The 19,661-nt window shown below is 39.3% G+C and overlaps 4 protein-coding genes and 1 long non-coding RNA gene across 10 annotated transcripts; 4 read left to right on the forward strand and 1 right to left on the reverse strand.

Annotated features, from left to right (window-relative positions):
* Window positions 1–47: 47 nt before the first annotated feature.
* Window positions 48–1,545, forward strand: LOC124294164. 2 transcript variants are annotated; one of them, XR_006904059.1, is made up of 3 exons: window positions 48–609; window positions 794–1,110; window positions 1,334–1,545. It is a non-coding gene; the product is annotated as an uncharacterized LOC124294164 (long non-coding RNA). The 2 variants fall into 2 exon arrangements; XR_006904058.1 differs by lacking the exon at window positions 1,334–1,545 and having other exon boundaries at window positions 794–1,148.
* Window positions 1,546–2,215: 670 nt separating this feature from the next.
* LOC124294109 (cilia- and flagella-associated protein 69-like) lies at window positions 2,216–4,436 on the forward strand. The gene is made up of 7 exons (XM_046737986.1): window positions 2,216–2,467; window positions 2,549–2,981; window positions 3,047–3,296; window positions 3,380–3,680; window positions 3,739–3,920; window positions 3,992–4,143; window positions 4,225–4,436. Exons 1-7 carry the CDS (start codon window positions 2,216–2,218, stop codon window positions 4,434–4,436), a joined length of 1,782 nt encoding a protein of 593 aa, XP_046593942.1.
* A 37-nt stretch (window positions 4,437–4,473) lies between these two features.
* On the forward strand, window positions 4,474–6,089 carry LOC124294110 (cilia- and flagella-associated protein 69-like). Its single transcript, XM_046737987.1, has 4 exons — window positions 4,474–4,795; window positions 4,987–5,201; window positions 5,290–5,721; window positions 5,886–6,089. The coding sequence occupies exons 1-4, from the start codon at window positions 4,474–4,476 to the stop codon at window positions 6,087–6,089; spliced, it is 1,173 nt and encodes a 390-aa protein (XP_046593943.1).
* Window positions 6,090–6,986: 897 nt separating this feature from the next.
* LOC107221525 (39S ribosomal protein L47, mitochondrial) lies at window positions 6,987–8,596 on the forward strand. Its single transcript, XM_015660531.2, has 5 exons — window positions 6,987–7,157; window positions 7,515–7,682; window positions 7,761–7,975; window positions 8,107–8,266; window positions 8,384–8,596. Exons 1-5 carry the CDS (start codon window positions 6,991–6,993, stop codon window positions 8,523–8,525), a joined length of 852 nt encoding a protein of 283 aa, XP_015516017.1. The 5' UTR covers window positions 6,987–6,990; the 3' UTR covers window positions 8,526–8,596.
* An 88-nt stretch (window positions 8,597–8,684) lies between these two features.
* On the reverse strand, window positions 8,685–19,259 carry LOC107221540 (pleckstrin homology domain-containing family M member 2). 5 transcript variants are annotated; one of them, XM_015660559.2, is made up of 9 exons: window positions 18,886–19,259; window positions 16,690–16,885; window positions 15,104–15,291; window positions 14,067–14,243; window positions 12,236–13,957; window positions 11,813–12,037; window positions 11,151–11,732; window positions 10,969–11,088; window positions 8,685–10,890 (listed from the first exon to the last, which is right to left on the reverse strand). In XM_015660559.2, exons 1-9 carry the CDS (start codon window positions 18,973–18,975, stop codon window positions 10,774–10,776), a joined length of 3,417 nt encoding a protein of 1,138 aa, XP_015516045.1. In that variant the 5' UTR covers window positions 18,976–19,259; the 3' UTR covers window positions 8,685–10,773. The 5 variants fall into 5 exon arrangements, with proteins under 5 accessions (XP_015516045.1, XP_015516044.1, XP_046592637.1 ...); XM_015660558.2 differs by having other exon boundaries at window positions 14,049–14,243; XM_046736681.1 differs by lacking the exon at window positions 18,886–19,259 and adding an exon at window positions 18,702–18,829 and having other exon boundaries at window positions 14,049–14,243.
* Between the last annotated feature and the right edge of the window lie 402 nt (window positions 19,260–19,661).

Below are 19,661 nucleotides of genomic sequence, written 5' to 3' on the forward strand. Positions count from 1 at the left end.
GGTTCGGTGCATTCGAGTAGGATTTTTCCAAAGAAAGAGCCATCGCACGGAATAAATACCGACAGGCTTTGTGGCGGGCCGTTGATCACCCGAAACAATAGAAACGCCACTCTAGATAACCGCATAGTCCTTGCCCGAACGAACAACGGAAGATTGGAGTTTATCTGGCGGGCGAACTCCGAGTTTCGAGTTTCCCCTTTCTCTCTGCCTTTTTACTGGACTCCGTTTCGCTTCCAGTGTTCCTTTTCCATCGACTACCGCCAGCGTCTCTCTACAACCCGTTCGGCAAACGAGTGCCAGAACCACGGTCTTACATACAGGTCTTGCAACTCTGGTGGTGGGGGTAGGCTAGGAGTGACTCAGATATTGGCCCGTATTCATAGTCAGTTCTTAAATTTAAGCACGGTCTTAAGTCCTCGTTTACCATGACTTGAGATAGGACTTCAGAGTCTGAAGACCGTGCTTAAATTTAAGAACTGACTATGAATACGGGCCATTGAATCAATTTGTTGTTTACGGTTTCGGCACTGCGTCGTTACTATCTAGTAAGCCTGAGTTACATAACCTCAAATTTCGTTATTTTTGGCCGTTGTCGCAAACCGCTAAATGGTGAGGTTGTCCATTCTCTTTAATATTGCATTTTTTTCATATCATTGTATTCGTTTTTATAGTATTAATATCTGGTATTTGCAATTTCGGATATCAGTAAAGTAATCAATGTGGTTGATTGGGGTTAGGCTGTAGCGCGCTTTGGCCAACAGAGAGACATTTTTTCTATTTCTGTCGCTCACAGGTGACACGAGTGACCCTACTAGGTTACAGCGACCCTTGCGGCCAATCTAAGAATTATTGAAAGCGGACTCAAGAAGTGAGTCACCCCCACCACCAGAGTTGCAAGACTTGTATGTGAGACCGTGGCCAGAACCGATCCTGCAGGCGAATGCTGTGACCGGATCGACTGACTACTTACCAACCTCCCACATGTGTATTTCATCGCCATGACAGACTTAAATGAACTGTAACGAGCGCGAGTTGTTGCTGTTACGGGCTCTAGTCTATTCGGCCATCCTGGGGAGATATATCATGACGCTATATATATACTTTGTAGAAGTGCGATTTGAATTATTAACTGCCAAAACAATCGTGAATCATTCTCTTCAATGCCCTTTTCTCTTTCGCCTGCGGGGTTGTGGTTTAGTTTGTTTTTTCTCCAATCTTCGATACGACCGCACAGTTTGTACGGAATTAACGCTAAGCTAAATGTCGGGGTGTAAGACCGCTTGATTTTGCACATATCTTCATAATTTAGCATCAAAATTCAACATGGTTGCAGTCGAATCGAATCCCGGAGAGACCAGCCGCCTGTATCTCTGCACTTACCCTCCTCAGATGGCCATAGTGCAAAGAGCGGCAAGTTCCGGGCCTTCTCAACCCTTCGGTGACTGAGGATCGTGTCTTTATACCGAAGTATATCACCAATCGGAATTCAGAATGAATGAAAGAATGTATTCTTGGAGCATTCACCTTCAATAAATTACATACGTTACAAACCAATGATTGTGTATTTTCTATAATCTTTTCACAACTCTTTCCTTACTAAGTTAATCCTTTCTAGTGTCGGGGCTTAACCGGGATCGGGTACGTCACTGCTAAAGGTGTAATGTACTGCAACTGTGAGTCAATTATGTGCCATCCTTTACAAGAGCGTAGTCTGACCATACACGGTGTCCCATCCGCTGCGATACTGGTTGCCTGTGGTCAGAAGAAGTGTGAATATTTAATCAGCGATTCTACTTTTATGTTACTTTGATCTTTTCTTCGTGACTTCTCGGTATCATGTTTTTATTACCCTGGAACGTACGCTAAAATTAGGGAAAGAGTAACAACTCGTTAGCCTTGGCGATGCCCGATTTAAGGTACTGATCTTTTTCTGACTCCGCGGCAACTTAACGCGTTACAAATATACAGTATGTACAAAAGATGTAAAGACAAGCATGACAAGTGTCTAGTATCAAGTGCGTCGAAATTATCACATCAGAGCAATACGTTGAAACTTATCGGCTACAGCGCCCTGCATTCCCGTTCGAGTCGATTAATCGAACAAGAGAATGCGTAATTCGTCAAAAAATGAAGAGCACTGATAAACTTTGACATTAATGTGCTGCTATGAAGCGGTAAAGAAGATATTAGAATTTCCAAACTAAAAGCGTTAATCATGACGAGTAAAGATTCAAACAACTGGTATCAAAGTCCATGTGATTTGTCGAAACTCTGTCGCTGTCCAGATCTCACTAAGAGTAAACTGAAGCCTTTGGAAGGCGTGGGTATGAAATGTCGCAAAAAAGACTTGAGCAGCACGATAAAAAAGCTCGCGGAACTCGTCTCCGATCCGGTGACCAGTGTGAACACATTCAGAATTTGCCAGCACTTGGACGACTTTGTCAATCTCAACAACAATCAGGCATTCGTATCCTTCGTTTCGTATATAAAACGGGATTTCCCAAATCACTGGTGGACTTCACTCGATTTCCTTAACCGATCGGTTCAGTACCTGAAGGATCTAGACGACATAATGTGCATTCTCGAGTTCTTGGCACTGCAAGCACGACATGTTGCAGAGTACCAAAAATACCTGGACGAGATGCTGGATCTATGTGGAATGCCTCCGCTGTTGAAGAAATCATCGGATGGACTTTTCTGCGTGGAAATACTTGAGCACTATTTCACCTTGTTCGCTTATCTCCTGGTGATCCTACCAACGGTTCCCGAGATTCTGATGGTTCATCGAGCGATTCACCGACTGCTTGACAGGAAAAAAGTGGGCCACATAGCCGCCGTCAAGTTGGACCACTGTCATCGCGCAGTCGAAGGATCTATTTTACCCGTTACCATCACGGCGTTGCTTGAAATCGCAACTGACGAAATTCATCCCAGGATGTTGGAAACCACCTTGCTGGTTGCTTCCATCTCGCATAAATGCTGTAGGTTTAACGGATTTTCCACACATGGCTAGATCAATTACTCGAATTTTCGTGCTCCGGTTCAGGCTACAGAATGATGGAGGCTGGAGTTTTTGAGCACATTTTGATCCGTCTTGATCGCAATCATGCTACCAGACCAAAGCACAAACCGGCACCAGAAATCCCAGAAAACGAATTAGGGGCGGATTGTCAGTCGGAGTTAGTGTTACTGATATCAAACATCATATGGACGCTCTTGGAGTCTATAATGTTGCCGGAAACGTTGTCAAAAGATATAAATATCCTGGTAAAACCGCCGTCCCAATCCGCAATGTGGTAATTTCTTTCGCCAAACTAACCCAGCGTTGTTCACTCTGTTATAAGAATCTGTTGACAAAGCTTTTCTGAACTTTACGAAGGAGTCTTCGTCATGCGTTTAAACGAGAAGTTCGCTGTGCTGGTCGGAATCGGAGCAGCGTCACGTTGAGAAATGACTTGGCAGCTATAATGCTAGCAATCCTTGCCACTCTTCCGGATTGGAAATTTGTCCAATCCGGACTGGCCGAAGACCTCGTGATCCTCGCTGTAGCGACTGAATTCGGGACCGAAAACACGTGGGCGAGTGGCGTGAGGTTCGGTAATTCCAACGAAGATTTTCGGTTCAAAAAAATACTGATATTGATCATGTGTTATCTGAGTAAAATAGGAGCTAGTGTGGAGGTGAGAAAAATCATGGACTGTGATTCTGTAGGTACGATAACTTTTTACCTTGCTGCAGATCATGAAACAGAGAAGACTTATGGCGAGTATTTTGAGCTTAATCAATCCAGACGCCAAAGAAATGAATAAATCGCTAAATGAAATGCAGTTCTGGGACTTACACAAGTACGCCTTATACGCTCTTGCAGTCCTTCTTCCACTGATACCTGAGAAGTTCATTGAATACAGAGGAACTAATAGGTACTAGCAGATACTTTCGAAGCAGTGATAAAAAATGAGGTAAATTTGGTGAGAAAATTTAACGTTTTCAGGATACTGATGATCCTCGAATGGAGTATGTTAAAGCGATGCGATTCTCAGCTAATTTTAAACTGCATGAAAACGTTGAATGCCATCATCATGAGCGAGAAAGAAATTATTCGCAAAGATTTTCAAGATCAGGGTGCTGTTGGAACAGTTTTGAGTTAGTATGTCCGTAAAATTAGCGCAATAGAGATAGTCGCGCTACGACAACTGATGGTAACATGTTTTGTACGCTTATTAGAAGTTATCCACTTTGTTCTGTCCGTGAACGTTATCAACTCTGAACATCAACGTATATTAACTCACGCGATGATGATTCTGGAGGCTTTGATCAAGAACAATAAGCGTTATCAAATGATGTACGGTGAACAAGGGATTAAATTGGTACTGAGACTGCTGCATAGATGCTTTTACGACAAAACCGAGCTGCACTTTGAGCCAGACAGCAGGTAAAGAACAAAAACAAATTAGCAAAGCAAAACGGACATTAATGTTCAAGTGCAGACTTGCAATCACGGTAGGTATGTTCGTCTGGGAATGCATAGTCTGGTGTTCGCCGAACTTGAGGATGTTCGTTGAACGAGGTGCGGTTTACCTCATGCTTGACATCATAGATGCAACGGTTTTTCCCGTTCGAGTCGTTTTCTTGGGTGCTCTCTGCGACATGTGTGACGAGGGAGGCTATGAGACACAATTCTGCACTTGGCGAGGTCATAACAAAGAACTGGGCCTCATGTCGTTGCTAGCTAAAATATGGAGGGAAGAAGAAATTAAGATCAGGGCTAAGAGGACTGAAGATGGCTGCATTGATGGTTATTTTTATTATGAAACAGTTCGAAATGTGACTCAAGAAAAAACTTTATTAAATTTCCATGAAGTATCATGCTTTGTTAAACTTCCATCTGATAAAAACTAATAGAAAAGTAACAAATTTTTCAACCAAGAAAAGACAGTGACACAGAATGATTATTACAATTGTGAAAAATTTTCTTTCTTTCAACAGATCTTGAGTTGCCATTAATGGGTATAAATCAGTGGTTCGCCACGTTTCATCGAAAGTGTCCCAAAACAACGAGTCCAGCGTTAGAAGACATGATGGGATCCTGTCGACCGAAAATATACGCGATTCGTAAAATTCTCGAACGTGATACGGAGAGATACGAGATAGCACAGAATCATTACAGAATATTTTTACAAGAAATACCCATAGAGGATCAGGTGATTTTCGAGCCATAAATATCCATCGTGACTTCTACAATTTTAATTAACGATGACCGTTTTATCTTTTGCCTGAATATCCGTATAGATTACGATGCTGTTAATAGATCACTACTTTCGGATGAAACAGGGAGAGGTATGGGTAGAAGTTCACAGAGACATTCACAGGATCGGTCTGCTGCCGATCCGCACAGACGGTGAGATGATATTTCTGATGCTCCAAAGGCAACAAAGGCAAGCTCTGTCTATCAAGGAGAGTCAAGATGCTATCTTAAAGGCGGCAAAAGAGGCTGAACTTCGGAAAGAAAAGGCGACGTACAAAGAAATCATAGATTCGAAGCTTGCGCCGACACTGGACGCCCTGCACCAGATCGATTTCATATCCAGAACTACCGACCCGAGGTTCATGTATCGCAGCAAAAATCGCCAGAGAGCGGAAGTCGAACGTGCGCTTCATTTTCCGGTGGACGCGGATCCCCAATCCTGCCACAGAACGTTTCTCGGCAAAACAAATGTCACGGTGAATATCCCCTCAGATATTCAACCTCAGTATCCGAGTTATTCCGATGTGATCGTATCGGCTAAATTCGGCACCAAATGTGCAGTAGTTTTATGTATGTAATTCGCATATTGCGTCGACTGCAAATCGCCTCGTTACAATAATGGATTCATTAAATTCCACAGGCCATAATGAATCACCAGCACACTATACAAAGTGAAGCCCTTGCTAACGCCGAGCCCGATAAATATAAACTGATGCCCGTGTCGCCTTCGATATCCGGTTGTACAACCCCGTCGATCGTCGCCGAAGCTTCCGACGGGCTTTCGTGTCGTGCATGCTTCATGTCTGGCCTACCATGCTTTCATCACGAACGGCAGCCGCATTGAAGACTGTATTGAATAACCCACTGCGATCATGTCTGACGGATATTGGCCGGTTTCCACAGCTCAGTTTCAATTTATATCACGCCAAACCGTGGAGCTCCCGAGCAAACTGGGTTGCCCAACATAGTACAGCTAACAGCGTGTATTTTCAAGTATTCCAGATGCATGTAGTCGACAAAAATTAATGCGATAAAAAGTGGGTCGCACATATTGTCAGCGTGGGCGCAGTAAACACTTGTAGTTGAAATAATCGCGTGGACATGAGAAAAAGGAGACTGTTTATTTTTTATTCGATACATCCTGATTGGAGCATAAAAGGGTTTCATTTCTTTCAATGTTTATCGATCCAGAACTTTACGTCCTGAAATTTCCCCTGATTAAGTACAAATCCACTACACGTGAATGAGATTTAATTTTATTCAATTAAATCCTGCATCCAACATATCTTCACTAAATATAAAAAAAATATTAATTCTAGTTTTCAATTTTTCCATAAAGGTTTAGAAACAAGGATGTTGAACTACTTTCTTCATTACCTAAGATTACTATTTTGTTCGATATCGGAACGATGCATGCAGTTGCATTCAGTGGTAAGCACATACTTTATTTTCTCGGCTCTTCACCGCCACTTTTTTCATTTACGCCGTGTCGCACATTTTTACGCATACAGATAAGGCTGGCGGGCTGTTTGTAAACAGGCGGTAACTCACTCATCTGGAAACCAAATTACCGCAATGACAATCGTCTGGATTGAAACGTATGAATGATAAAATGAGCGAACCTTAGGTCTTGTATCAACATCCAGATGAAAGTTCAAAAAATAATAATATGACAGGTTAAATTCGTAGGAAGAAAAGCATCTTAGGATAGGCAAGCCGCGTATGAACGCAGTCCAGGTTCCGTAATGTTTGTGATTGTGTTTTCACGAGGGACGGCCAACGGAGCCAAAATGGCATCCCTGGCAAAAGTCGTGAATATTTCGAGGGCGATAAACAATGTTTCGCAACTTTTTACAAACTTAACAATATCGCCAAGTATTAAATGCACGTCAGTACTGGTATCGCAATTGAGGTACGAATTTAAATTGTCTTTTGTTATTCATGTAGCGTTGTTATAGAATACATAACCTAATTCAGTTTTTCTGCTGTGGTTTTCGTTTTTATCGGGTTCAATAAATCACGATGTTGAATTTAACAGAAAGAATCTTGTATATTATAAGTTTCGAATATTTCAAATCCATGATCATCCTGGATTTTTCATAGCTTATCGCACGTGGAAATTTGGTCTGCGCTATTTTGAGTGTTCACTATTTACGATATATTTGCAAATTTCTTTGAGGATTGTCTATAGACATAATTCTTCTAGCAAGCGAAATTTCTGCTCAGTAATCATCACACATTTTTCAAACCAATTTGCATTCTGATTTAGGGTACCTCGTTATGGTTGCGCATATGTTCATACTACACCAAGGCGAAGAGCTCTGATGGAATTCTTTGATGATGCAAAGAATTGGGGCGAATTCGACATAAAAGTTGGACGAGCTTGGAGGAAGGATGAATTAAGAATTAAAAGTAATGAGGATCTCCACAAATTATGGTTTGTTTTATGCATACTAAATCCCAACTAAATTACTCAAAGTACTTGAGAAATTCTACATACTTTTTTCGTCTTCAGGTTTGTTCTACTGAAAGAACGCAACATGCTTTTAACAATGGAACATGCTGCCAAGAAAGATCTTGAGATCTTTCCAAACCCAGAACGAAAATATAAAGTTGAAGAAAGCATGAGTAATCTGGAAACAGTTGTCCGTGAAAGAAATAAAGCTTACCATCTCCTTGAAACTGGCGAGGACGGCGAGCGTCCTGGAAAATTAGTTCACAATCAACTAGGTACAAATTTCTCATTCATAATGGCAGCAGTAACTGGAAAAAAGATCATTTCATCATTTTACATTTAATATTACTATAGTGAAGTTATTTTTTTTAATACTAAACATTATCACGCAACAATCGTTCTCTAGGCATGATGTACTATTACCGTATGTGTGAACACACCATTCCCAAATTTATGAACAACAAATGGAGACAAAAGTACAAGTTTGGGTATAGCGGCAATGCAGTTCACAAATTCCGTAAACTTTACAGAGAAAAGTTATGGAATGAAAAACGCAAGGCTAGAAAGTACGTATTCCTCATTGATTATTTCATCATCCAGAAACATTCTGTCAAGATGCATCGACTTTTCAAAATACCAATTTTAATTACTAGTATCACAAATTTATTAATTTCAAATTTCAGCCGCGACCGTAATCATGTAATGCATCTCATGAAACGATTCCCCAACTTGGATCTAGAGGCTGTAAAAGAACAGTATCCTGATGTTGACATCGAGAACCTTAAATCGCAGAAAAAAGCACGGGGACACTTCGTGCCTCAGTAAACGCGTAACAGTGTAGAATTTGGCAATATTATTGTAAATAAAAGTTTGGAAATAAATGGTCATCCAGCGAATCCTGTTTTACGTGTTTCTCCCTTTTTTCCTCAGAGAATACGTATGTGCCTGTAGTAAGTCAGAGGATAAGAATGAAAACTTTAAAACCTTATTTGACTAGTTTATATAATTCAACTTTGTTTCTTTACAGAATATATTTGGAGTCTTGAATTATAATTCTGAACAGTTTGTGTGAAGATAAGATAAGTATCTTTTGACACATTCCATTCAGACGATGAAACAAAATTTACAAATAAATTTCGATACTTCTTATGCAAACATACTCCTAATCATTGTATAGGTATATATTTCTTGATGATCACAAATACTTGATATTTATAGGTATAGTTTGGTTGATTTATGTATACTCTGAATTACCAACTATTATTGTTTAAATCTTAATGTCGTATCGTAAACCTATATTCCGATCACATTTCTGTCAAGCGTGTTGACTAATGGATGTTTTTGCCGTACGATTTATAAATTGATAACAAATCGCTGACAAAATTTCACCCAATTTCACCAAAACTTTTCTATTATTAAAAATAAGGCGTTTTCGTAACTGCGGAGACATTTAAGACATATGTTTCCTAACTTGAACAGATAATGAATAATTACTGAAATTATGCAATTAATCGGTATGTTGTTGAAAATGATAAATTCGACACAGCGGTACAATAATGTGATAATTATCAAACAATTGAAGCACCTTATTACATATAATACATTTTACTATTCTCCACTGTACCCGTAAATTAAAAATTATAAATAAACAATTGATTATCAAATTATTGATTTTCGTTTTAAGATAATAAAAAATGAATTTACAATTAATTAAACACAACCATATTTGTAGCCTCGCTTTTTTATGAATCAATTAACTATGCTAAAGATTTTGCTTTCGATTTTTTCTCAAATAACAATGAAAACTACTATAAACCGATAAAAAACATTATGTACTGTGTTAGGAATGTTAGTATTCATGTTGTACTAATGTTAATTATACGCCTCTACATGTAATTATTATAGTTATGCATCATGTATAATATAGAGTATTATCTTTGTTAAAGTTGTTGAATATATCTCCTTCGAGCATTGTGATGTTTAATATTTATTATTATCATGACGAGTTGCTTGAAAGACTTCCGACTAAAATGCGTATTTAAATAATTCTTTGAGTATAAGGGTGAGTATAGGTACATAATATAGACACTCATTGCATTATTGGTAATGATAATTAATTTACAATTGCCAGCTTGTACACTCTTCTCTAGAGCTTGAAATACGGATTATTATCTCTAGTGTTTTGCAGAAAAATAAATAAAAAATATTGCACTGGATTAATAACTTCACGTATAAAAACATTAGGGTTAACTTAGTTTCTCTTATCCCTTTAAATGACAGCGAAACTGTATTTTCCGAGACGAGAATCTTCGCTTCTTTCTAACAGTGTGCCAAAACTTCCTTTCACTTTACTTTGTACATGAAAATATAATTACGAACACAATCTAACATGCGACTCTAGGATTCTTGTATTAACGGGAGTCAGAACATTTTACAAAATATCTTAATTTTGTTTCACAGCGATGAATATGGTGTATGGTGAATAAATAATGAATTATAAAAATTATTTCATTCTATCAAAGTACCCAGTTCTCAGAAATCTCTGATACCGTTTCAAAATAAATAATTACAGTCTGGTACTATAGTTGCTAGTAGCTGCAATTAATTTTCCAATCGTTCAATAGTTGCCTGCAAATAAATTATCCCGTTGACTATGGTAAACAACGATTTCTCTTATTGAATAATTATTAGAACTATTGAAGGCTTACTACTTTGTTGAGACAATTATATCAGATGGACTTTGTATTTATACTATGCCAATACACTACATAGAAATAAAGATATAATTTAACGAGAATTCTAACGTGAGTTTTTTTTTTTGTTTTTCAAATTATTTCACATAAAAATAAATCACAAAACAGACCTCAATTTCCGCTTTCATTCGTGATGAATGTGTCAATATTTGTCTCCCTTCTTTTTTCTATTGATAAACCGAGTTTTTTTCACGTGTGTTTCGTGTGCTGTACCGAATATTCTGATCATCAATGTAAAGCCGTAAAAGCAATTGCAGAATTGTATGATTCTGAAATATCGTGGTTTGTTAAATATTTTTACTCTGGAGTATATCTACACGCTACTCGGTCACCATTGGTAGCAGATGTTGCCACGCCAGCTCGAGGTCTTTACTCGCATCTGAGCAACGGCGATGAAGTTTATCTTGAGGTGGAAGTGTAACCATAGGAAAGTCTCCCTGTGTGATCAAGTGATGAGAAGGCTTAATATCAGTTGTACAACAGGCAATTGGCGTGAGGAGTGAATTAGGTCTTACCATATTTGCATCTGCCCACAGGGTTTGAAGTACTTCTCGAAAAGTGCACAGTTCTGTATAGTTGGTAAAATAAATAACCCAATCGCCACTGCTTTCGTGAACTTCTCGGCAGGCGAATTCCTGAAATAAAATGAATGGTTGTCATCGTACGAAATAGTGCATGAAGAAATTACGAAACTCACCAGAATACACCACGATTGTTGAGCTAATGGTACGCGAAACGCTGTCAAATCTTGCACGCAGGCACACGAGAGTGTCTGTCCCCTCTGAGTGCCAGGAAAGGCTTCTTTCATCGCGATTAAATGCCTTGTCGTAGCTATTAGGCTGCACGGCAAGGGTTCCTTCTTTTCCGAACTGTCGAAAAGACCCGAGGCACTTTGTACGAAACTTTGAAGCCATTCCGAGGCAACATATTCATCGGGTGCGGCGAATTGAAAAGACTTGTTTGGTTTGAGAAGTATTTCAAACGTGTGAGGCCTGTGCGAGTTTGGAATTCTTCTGCACCCTTGACACAGGCCACCTTTTAATGGAATTGCGCGTTTTGGAAGTCGTTGATTTGAGTCGGTAAACATGTAGACAACTCCACCCTTTAAAACGAAGTATCCAGCTTCCCAGGGGTTAATCGGAGCGTTGGGATACATTGGTTGATAGGTATGGGGTCTGAACATCAGGTGACCTTCCTTCATCGGACCGCAAGGCGTACTCGGAGGTGACATGTGTTCGTCTTCCATGTATATGAGACTGTAGTGTTCGATTTTCTCATCCTGAAACACAAAATTGTCAAAGTTCCAGGGTGTCATCCTTGATTTCAGGGTACTTTCAAAGCTCAATCTTATCAACTTACAGGATGTACAGCTGTCTCTTCAAGGACTGCGTGGCGTAGAGTATGCATGTCCTCATATCTCAACTCCTTGACAGCTGGTAGCTGTGGTTTTGATGGTGAACGACGCATGGCCATTTCTAAATGTGCGACTAGTTCTGACGTAGTTTGCGAGCTTCCAGTTGAAAACAAGTACTGCATTTCGTAATCGGCGTTTGATATCAGTATCGTTTGTGCGTTTGGTCCAATCTTAAGAGAAAAGAAAGGTGAGATGCATTAGTAAAATCATTTCAATAATCGGGCATGTTATGACAAAATAATAAAACATGTAAAAATGTTTATGATAACTGATGGCTATTATCTATGGAGGAATTCAAGGCTCGTTTCCGTAAGTATCGTAAGAAGCGTGGCCTAAGACGGAGTTAGAAATAATATTTATGTACGCACCATAATTACATCGAGCTCGTTGTATGGAATAACAAATTGATTGCTGTAAGAATGACCAAGCTTTGATCCAGTCAAATACAGTGTTTTATCCGTGAGCAATGCCAGCATAGCTTTACTTTCCCCGTTGGTCATGTAAGAACTTCTCACTTTGTAGACCTTGTAGAGTTCTTCAGTTTTATCTCTGTATATATGGCGCTTGAAGGTTTCTCTAAGTTTCAGCCCTATTTTCTCGCCGCTAAACTCCTGCTTTTCAGCTGCAATGTTTTCCTGAATCTCTTTCTCGAGATTATCGTTAAAATCCTTGACTGATTCTTGATTAGCTTTCACTCCTTTGATATAGAGCGGATTTGCCTTTGGCGGCTTCTTGGCTTTCTTTGATTCAAATTTACGCTCCGTAACGGATCTTAAAAATCTGCTGAGCAGCGAGCTTTTCGACGGTGCTTGACGCAGGGGCTGCGACGTCGCCAATTTGTTGGCATCGCCCGGTAGTATCGCAGTGATGTTACGTTTTTTTAACGGAGACGAAAGATGTCTGCTATTTCTACGATCATCGATATCCGTAGATGTTGTCGTGCTGTCTAAGTCAGACCAATCACTGGAGCCTGCGTATTTTTTCTGATTGAGCTTATTCTCCATCTCAACTTTTGACAGAGCATCTTCAATAATGTTACCGCATTGAGTTTCGGCTATGTAAGCCTCCTGTGCTTCGTTTTCTTCGAGTTCGATCTCGATCTTGGGTCTAAAATTTTTTCCCGGATCTTCTTGACCCTCCGGTGCTCCACGTTCGGTCAAAGACAAATCGCAACTGCACTTGGAATTCTTTTGGCAGATCGCTTCGCTGCACATCTTCGGTGGAAACAATTTCTTTTCACTATCATTTTCAAACGTGCTCAAAGACGATGCCGACGAATAATAATCCGAATTTGCATTTCGCGTGATTATATTTTTTTGTACGTAAGGCGAGTCTCCGTGACCGCACCAGCTGTAACGACCTTTTTGTACGTCCTTTTTTTGCACGGAATTAGGTGGCAAGAAGCTCATCGAAAAATCTGCATAGTTCTCATCATCCTCCAGCTTCATAGTCTTCAGTATATCTTCGTGAAAGCTAACCCGTTTTTTAGTATCGCTGCGCTTCTTTTTGCGCTGCCTTCGTTGCACCACGGGATCCGATCCAGATGACGACATTATGCTGCTGTCGGTCATGTTTATCGTGTTGAGAATGCTGTAAGGTGCTTCTGTATTGTCGCAGTCTGATATAGTCATGCTCAGCTCCAAAAGATTAGTGTCATTGTTTATGACGTACGAATTTCGAGGATCTATATTTTTTTTGAAACAGTAGCTACCGTCCCCATAGAGACTGTATCTTTTGTTAAGATCTTTGGCGTTATTTTCAAACTCATTATTCCCCACTTTGTCAAGCTTCGAATCATCCAGACTTTTGCTGTAGAAACTGAAGTCCTTCAGAGTATCTAGACTGGAGCAGTTTAGTTCGCTTTCTTCAAGTTTATTCATATTCCGATTAGCTATGTCACGTTTCGTCATTATGCCCTTTTGAAATATCGTCACCATCGCTGGGCACTGAATAGGGGTTTTACCATCCTCACTTGAGTCGCTCGAGGAAGACGTTTGCTCCATTGTTTTATTATCATGTCCGCAATCACCCGGAAAGACTTTACACTTGTTGTGACGATACTTGGGAACATCTTCGACGGAAGAATCCTCCTAGGACAAAATTTTATATATAAGTTGAGACTATTGGCGCAGTATTCAATCAATCAATCACTTCAGCATGATCAGGATTCGTGAAATTCACCTCCTTGTAACTACTAACATCAGTTTCGTTAGCCGGATCCATGTCGCTATCGAAAGCAACACCACTATCTCCCGGGGAAGCAAGACTCGAAGATACGCTCGATGATCTGAGGTGAAGAGATAACGCAGTTCCAGAAGGAGAGCCGCTCATAGGCCGCTGGGGCATGTAGTTGCAGATATCCAAATATGTGACATCCTGAAATTGATAAAACGTTATCGTTACGAGGCTTGCGAATATTTCGAACCGATTTCGCATATTTCAAGAATTCTAATCCATTTTAGGTGGATACAATAGAGGAAACCCACAGCTTATGTACCGTCCTCTAGGCTTACCGATGGAAAAGTACTAATATAAGTTAGTATACCTTCCTGAAAAACGTTTTGCAATAAGCATTGCACATTTATTGACTACAGACGATTAATGGACGAGTAATATATAAACGCAATCACCACGATAACCCGGTGCCCTTGCTATCGAGAAAAACATAAAATAGCTCAGGCTACGTGTTCTTTATGTTAACAAAGTTGTTTATTCATTCGATAATTGTAACCATGGGGTGATATCGGAATCAAAGAAAAACGAGCACTTCAGCGACGGTTGCGAGGAGGCCCATAAATGTGTGCAACTCATCATCTCGAACTTGCGAAGCCATCGATTGTTGCAACAATTCCATAACTGAGTAGAAATCCAATTTTTGTCAGATATTTTCCGATGCAAAATGTATCATTAAAAAACCACAATATCCAATAAAAATCGAGAAGTAATTTCTGGCTGATAGTAACACGCTGTAACTGGTGAATAGTTTGTCTGTTTATATCCTTCTCTTCGAGTTTATCATAACAATTAATAAAATTTTATCTTATTCATAACTACATTAATAATATTGCTGCACCTTGGAGGCTCGTCAATGTTTTCAAGCGCTGGTTGCTTATTGATCAAATGTTCGACATTGATTGATCAATCGATTCGGGCTAGGCCTTATTGAGGTCGGTGAACTTTCAGGATCATAATAAGAAAAGTTAGGATTTTTCATTGATATGAGTATCCAGTCTTACCAATTGCAATGTGAACGACACATTTTCAAGACCAGCTAGAAGATTCACAAGCTGTATTGTTTTGTCGACATCCCGAACCAAGGCGTGGGTGAAATACTGCTTCTGGAGTGTTTTAGCGTCTCTCAAAAGACAGGCTAAGTAACTCTCAAAACTTCCTTCACTCAGAGTGTGGTACAGCCAGGCTCTACCTGTATTGACAAAGAATTATATATACCTCTTGGGACATGATACTTAAGAATTACATGAAATAGAGGCAACACTCACATAGAAAAATCACGTCATTGTATGGTCACTGAATAAAAGTAGATAGATGCAAAATGGATTAGTGTATATAGTAAACGTAACAATGATTAAACTGAATGGGTAACGGAATGAAATAAAAATAATTAAATACCGCAGTATAGAGTTTACTAATTGTCCTTGTCATATCTTTTTCACTAAAGAAGGGACCAAGTTTCTATCACAAATTAAAATTAACTTTAAATGAAAAATAATTGAAGGAATTACAAATGTGTTTTTCTTCGTTACTGTTACCTTTGAAATAGTTTCCAATTGTTGAGAATACATATTGCAAGAATGCTGAATCAATATTCGTCAATCGAACTATGTGACAAACATGAGTGTATTTCAAAGAAAGATATATATCAACAAATATTGTTTCGAGAAACCATGCAATCAACACTTAAGTATGTACATAGATATACTTTCTGTGAATTAAATAGGACAATTGAGTACACGAACTTAGTTATAAAAAATTAGTTTTCACTCCGCTATCTTGTTTGTCACTTAATTTTAAGAAACGAAGGTGCATGTCATGCGACGAAGAAAGTTATGTACACATATCCTAATTTATATGATGACGATACCTTTTCTAAATAAGCATTGTACACACAATTTAAGTGGTAAAATTACGCAGTCGAATACACATTCGTACAAACGCACAAATACTGATTTGTTAGAGGTAGGCCACAGGTTTGTTACATTACGATAAAGCCTAAGCAATTAGGTGTTCAGCAAAAGCTGGGAGTATAATCCTGAAGGGTTGCTGGATAGACTTGAGGAAATGGAATAACCCGTGCAATATAATCAATACTCATTTCGGCTTTTGAGCACAAAATAGCAAACAAAAAACCGACCTATTCTTCTTGATCATTCGATAGTGGGACCAGATTTTTTTTGTTAAGTTACTTTTCATACCTGAGAAAGGTACTAGCATTGATAAAAGTTTGTTCTTCATTTTTCAGTTAACCATCTTCAACAGCTTTCCGTTATATCCAATGAAATAGGAAAACTGTATTGAAAACTTGCTACAGTTTTATAAATTGAATGAAATTTTAGTGTTAGATTTTAAATCAAAAATCTGCGCAAGGAGATTACTTTCAAAAGTTATGTCCAAAAATTGTAAAAGATCGGTGGCTTGAAGGCTTTGAAAGATATTTTTCTAGTAGAAGGAAACAAGAAATCAAAGTCGTTATCGGCTAATGGTCAAGAGTAATTTTTGGCCAAGAAAACTGCAAAATAAATGTATCGAGCGGCGTTACTTTGATAAACACAAATACGTATACTTTTTATTTGATAAAGTGTACCTTTTCCAATGGAAGTTAGTACGCTTTGCAACGCATGTATCACCACAACGGTGTCTTGGTGACTTAGTTCCCTTGCTGTTCCCCAATATCCGTGCCTTTCTACGCGCAATCCGTGTCTCAAGGCCCGGTCTAACCAATAAACCAACCAGGAATCACCGTCCAGGACCACAGTACCGTGCAGGCTCTGAGCGTATACCTAACACAGGCACACAGAAACTCATAGAAGCTTGTTTTTACCCAGTGGTAGCTTGTGAAGAGATCGGCAAACAGAAATAATAGGCGGGTAACGCAGTTGAAGATTGTAACGTTGATGTAACGAAATGTATTCAAAAGAAAGAACTGTATTGCAACTTTGAAATAGCTTTGAAAGATATAGTTGCCATTTCGATATTGTTCGAGCATGTGTTTTGTATCAATTACAGTTCACTAAATTGCCGACAATCATTAAATTTTAGAATATGGTTTTTCCCTAAACACGTGCATTGTTACATCAACGTTACGAACTTAAACTTCATGGCGCGTAAGTGTTTTTCATTGTTGTCGGTGGTGTTGCTTGTTTAGTATTTCTTCATCGTTGTTTTCTTATGATTCGTTTAAAGAGCATTAGAGAAATAAATGAAGAAACATGTGAGCGGTTGCATTGAATTTTTATGCTAACGTTGAAAGATTTTCACAATTCTTTAAACAACTTCGTAACTCAGATATTCACTTAAGCCATACGAATTTACGTTTAAAAGATTTTGTCGCACAAACTTGTTGTCACAGAATGTGGATAAGTGTGATAATATTCGATGACAAATGCGAACTGTCATTAAATTTGAGGTTACAAATTGTGCTCGTGTTTTTGAAACCAGTTTCCCCAGTCGTTGTGTTATCGTTCGAGTTGATATTTTTTAACAGTATAATTTAAACCGTACCGAAACCAGCCCGACTACCGATCAGGATATAAATTTTCCTACGATGACGTAGTAAATTTTCGAAAAATTGATTAGCGGAGATCGAGTGACAGCTCGTGTTTCGATTGTTTTCTATAGCTTCCGCACGTTAATTAATTCCGAATAAAATTAAATTGAATCAGTGAAAATTCAGGCATTTTTAAAGTCGCACTTCGTACGGTTTAAGCCAATATCGGGGCTGCGTAATTGGTTTCTATATTCAAAGCATCGCCGTATTTCATTGTGGAAATCCAATGTGGCGGCCTGGTTGAGAACGAGGTATAAAAACGGATTTACCTACACAGAGATATCCTATGTTTTTGCTTCTGAGTGTTGTATCACTAAGGCTTGACGGTGTGGTTTTATGCGAACTATCATTCGGCCGATTGACGAATTTTCGTAAAGCGTTAGGTCGTAAAATAACGGGGATAGATGTAATTAGTCGAAACAAAGGACGACCGTCAAGGTTAGTCACTCACTCACTGCTTGGTTGGCTGATTAGACGCACTACATATCTACATTGCAGTTAGTATTCGTATGCGTTGTGTGCACGGACGTGTATCTAGATAATACGAATTCGCTGCGAATCGACGCGAGAAGCAAGAGTATTGACAAATCAAAGAGGAAAAAAAATTGGCAAAACCGTACGAGAGAATACTATTGTCACATAACACACATAATGTATATAAAAATTAGAAGGACAAAAGCTTGGCGATTTAATTAAATGATAATCAACACAACCAGCCAGCCAGCTGGCTGTTGTGCGAAAATATTCGTCGATCAGATCTGCGTAAAAGCGGATTAATTCTCGGTGGCGATGACATGAAGCCGTACGTGTTTAGAGGCGTGTGATATAAGGCTGATGCTAAACTACGACGGTAATATAAATAAGGGAGAGACCGATGAATAAACGTCTGCAGCGTGTGATTGGCGATTATAGGCAAACACTGCGGAACGACGAAACCCTCGCATTATAAGCGAGCCGTAAAAACAGAAGACAAACGAGGACAGGAAATGAAAAGGAATATAAAAAAAAAAAAGGAGAAAATACATAAGATAATATATAAAAATACACACAAACGCAACGAAGAAGGATATGACTCGTAAAAACAAGCGAAGAATTTGGCACTCGCACATCTGCGGGCGGCGCAACTTTCGCAGGCCTTGGGTGGGTAAAAATGAATCAAACTTCGTCGTCGCCTGACGTATCTGGCGCCGATCTTACGGACGTGAAGACGAATTCTAGCAGACGGCTGCTTACCAATTTGACAGCCTTGGTCAGCTCCTGCAGGATTCGGTCTTTGGACAGTACTTTGTCGGTGCAGAGGTCCATGTCGTCCTGCGACGGCATATTTCTGTTTTATTTATCCCGTTTATCAACTCAGAATTTTATTTATTCACATAACTTTCCCTGCTCTGTTAATGCGGGCGAATATTATATACGAAAATAGAGAGGCGCAAGGCTCCAATGGAGATCCTGCCTCCTCACTTGCAGACGATGTTTCACTGCACGGCTTGTCGCCGAACGCCTTTCGCATTGATTTTAGCGGCGCGCGATTCCGGCGGGAATTTCAAACGGTCATTAGCGCGATGCGATTCTTTTCAACGATCGATCTTCCCTTGTTCGTCTGAAAATTAACACTGCTCGATTCGCCGGGGATATTTGTCATTCTTATAACGCGGAACGTGATGTGTCAGCCATAAATTTTAGCCCCCACTTACTCGCTCCGTTGTATGACAATTTTAAACCGATACGCACGCGATATTTTGTTTTATTATTTCGATTCCCAGGAGCTGTGTAACGCTAGTTTCTCAATCTTTGTGTAATTATTTATTGCTCACTTGATCATCTCGTTTTACACGATTCTGACCGTTGCACTTATACGAGTATTTATTTTCCGTGGAACTATGAAAGTACGCTTATAAACGAGGGATCTTTCCAGGGTTCAAACGAAGTCTGTATATCAGTCTGTTTGAGTATGCGTAACACGTTTCCCCGACCTGAGGAATTATTTCCGAGCGATATTACGTATAATT

Source organism: Neodiprion lecontei, chromosome 4, assembly GCF_021901455.1.
Source record: "Neodiprion lecontei isolate iyNeoLeco1 chromosome 4, iyNeoLeco1.1, whole genome shotgun sequence".
Lineage (NCBI taxonomy): Eukaryota > Metazoa > Arthropoda > Insecta > Hymenoptera > Diprionidae > Neodiprion > Neodiprion lecontei.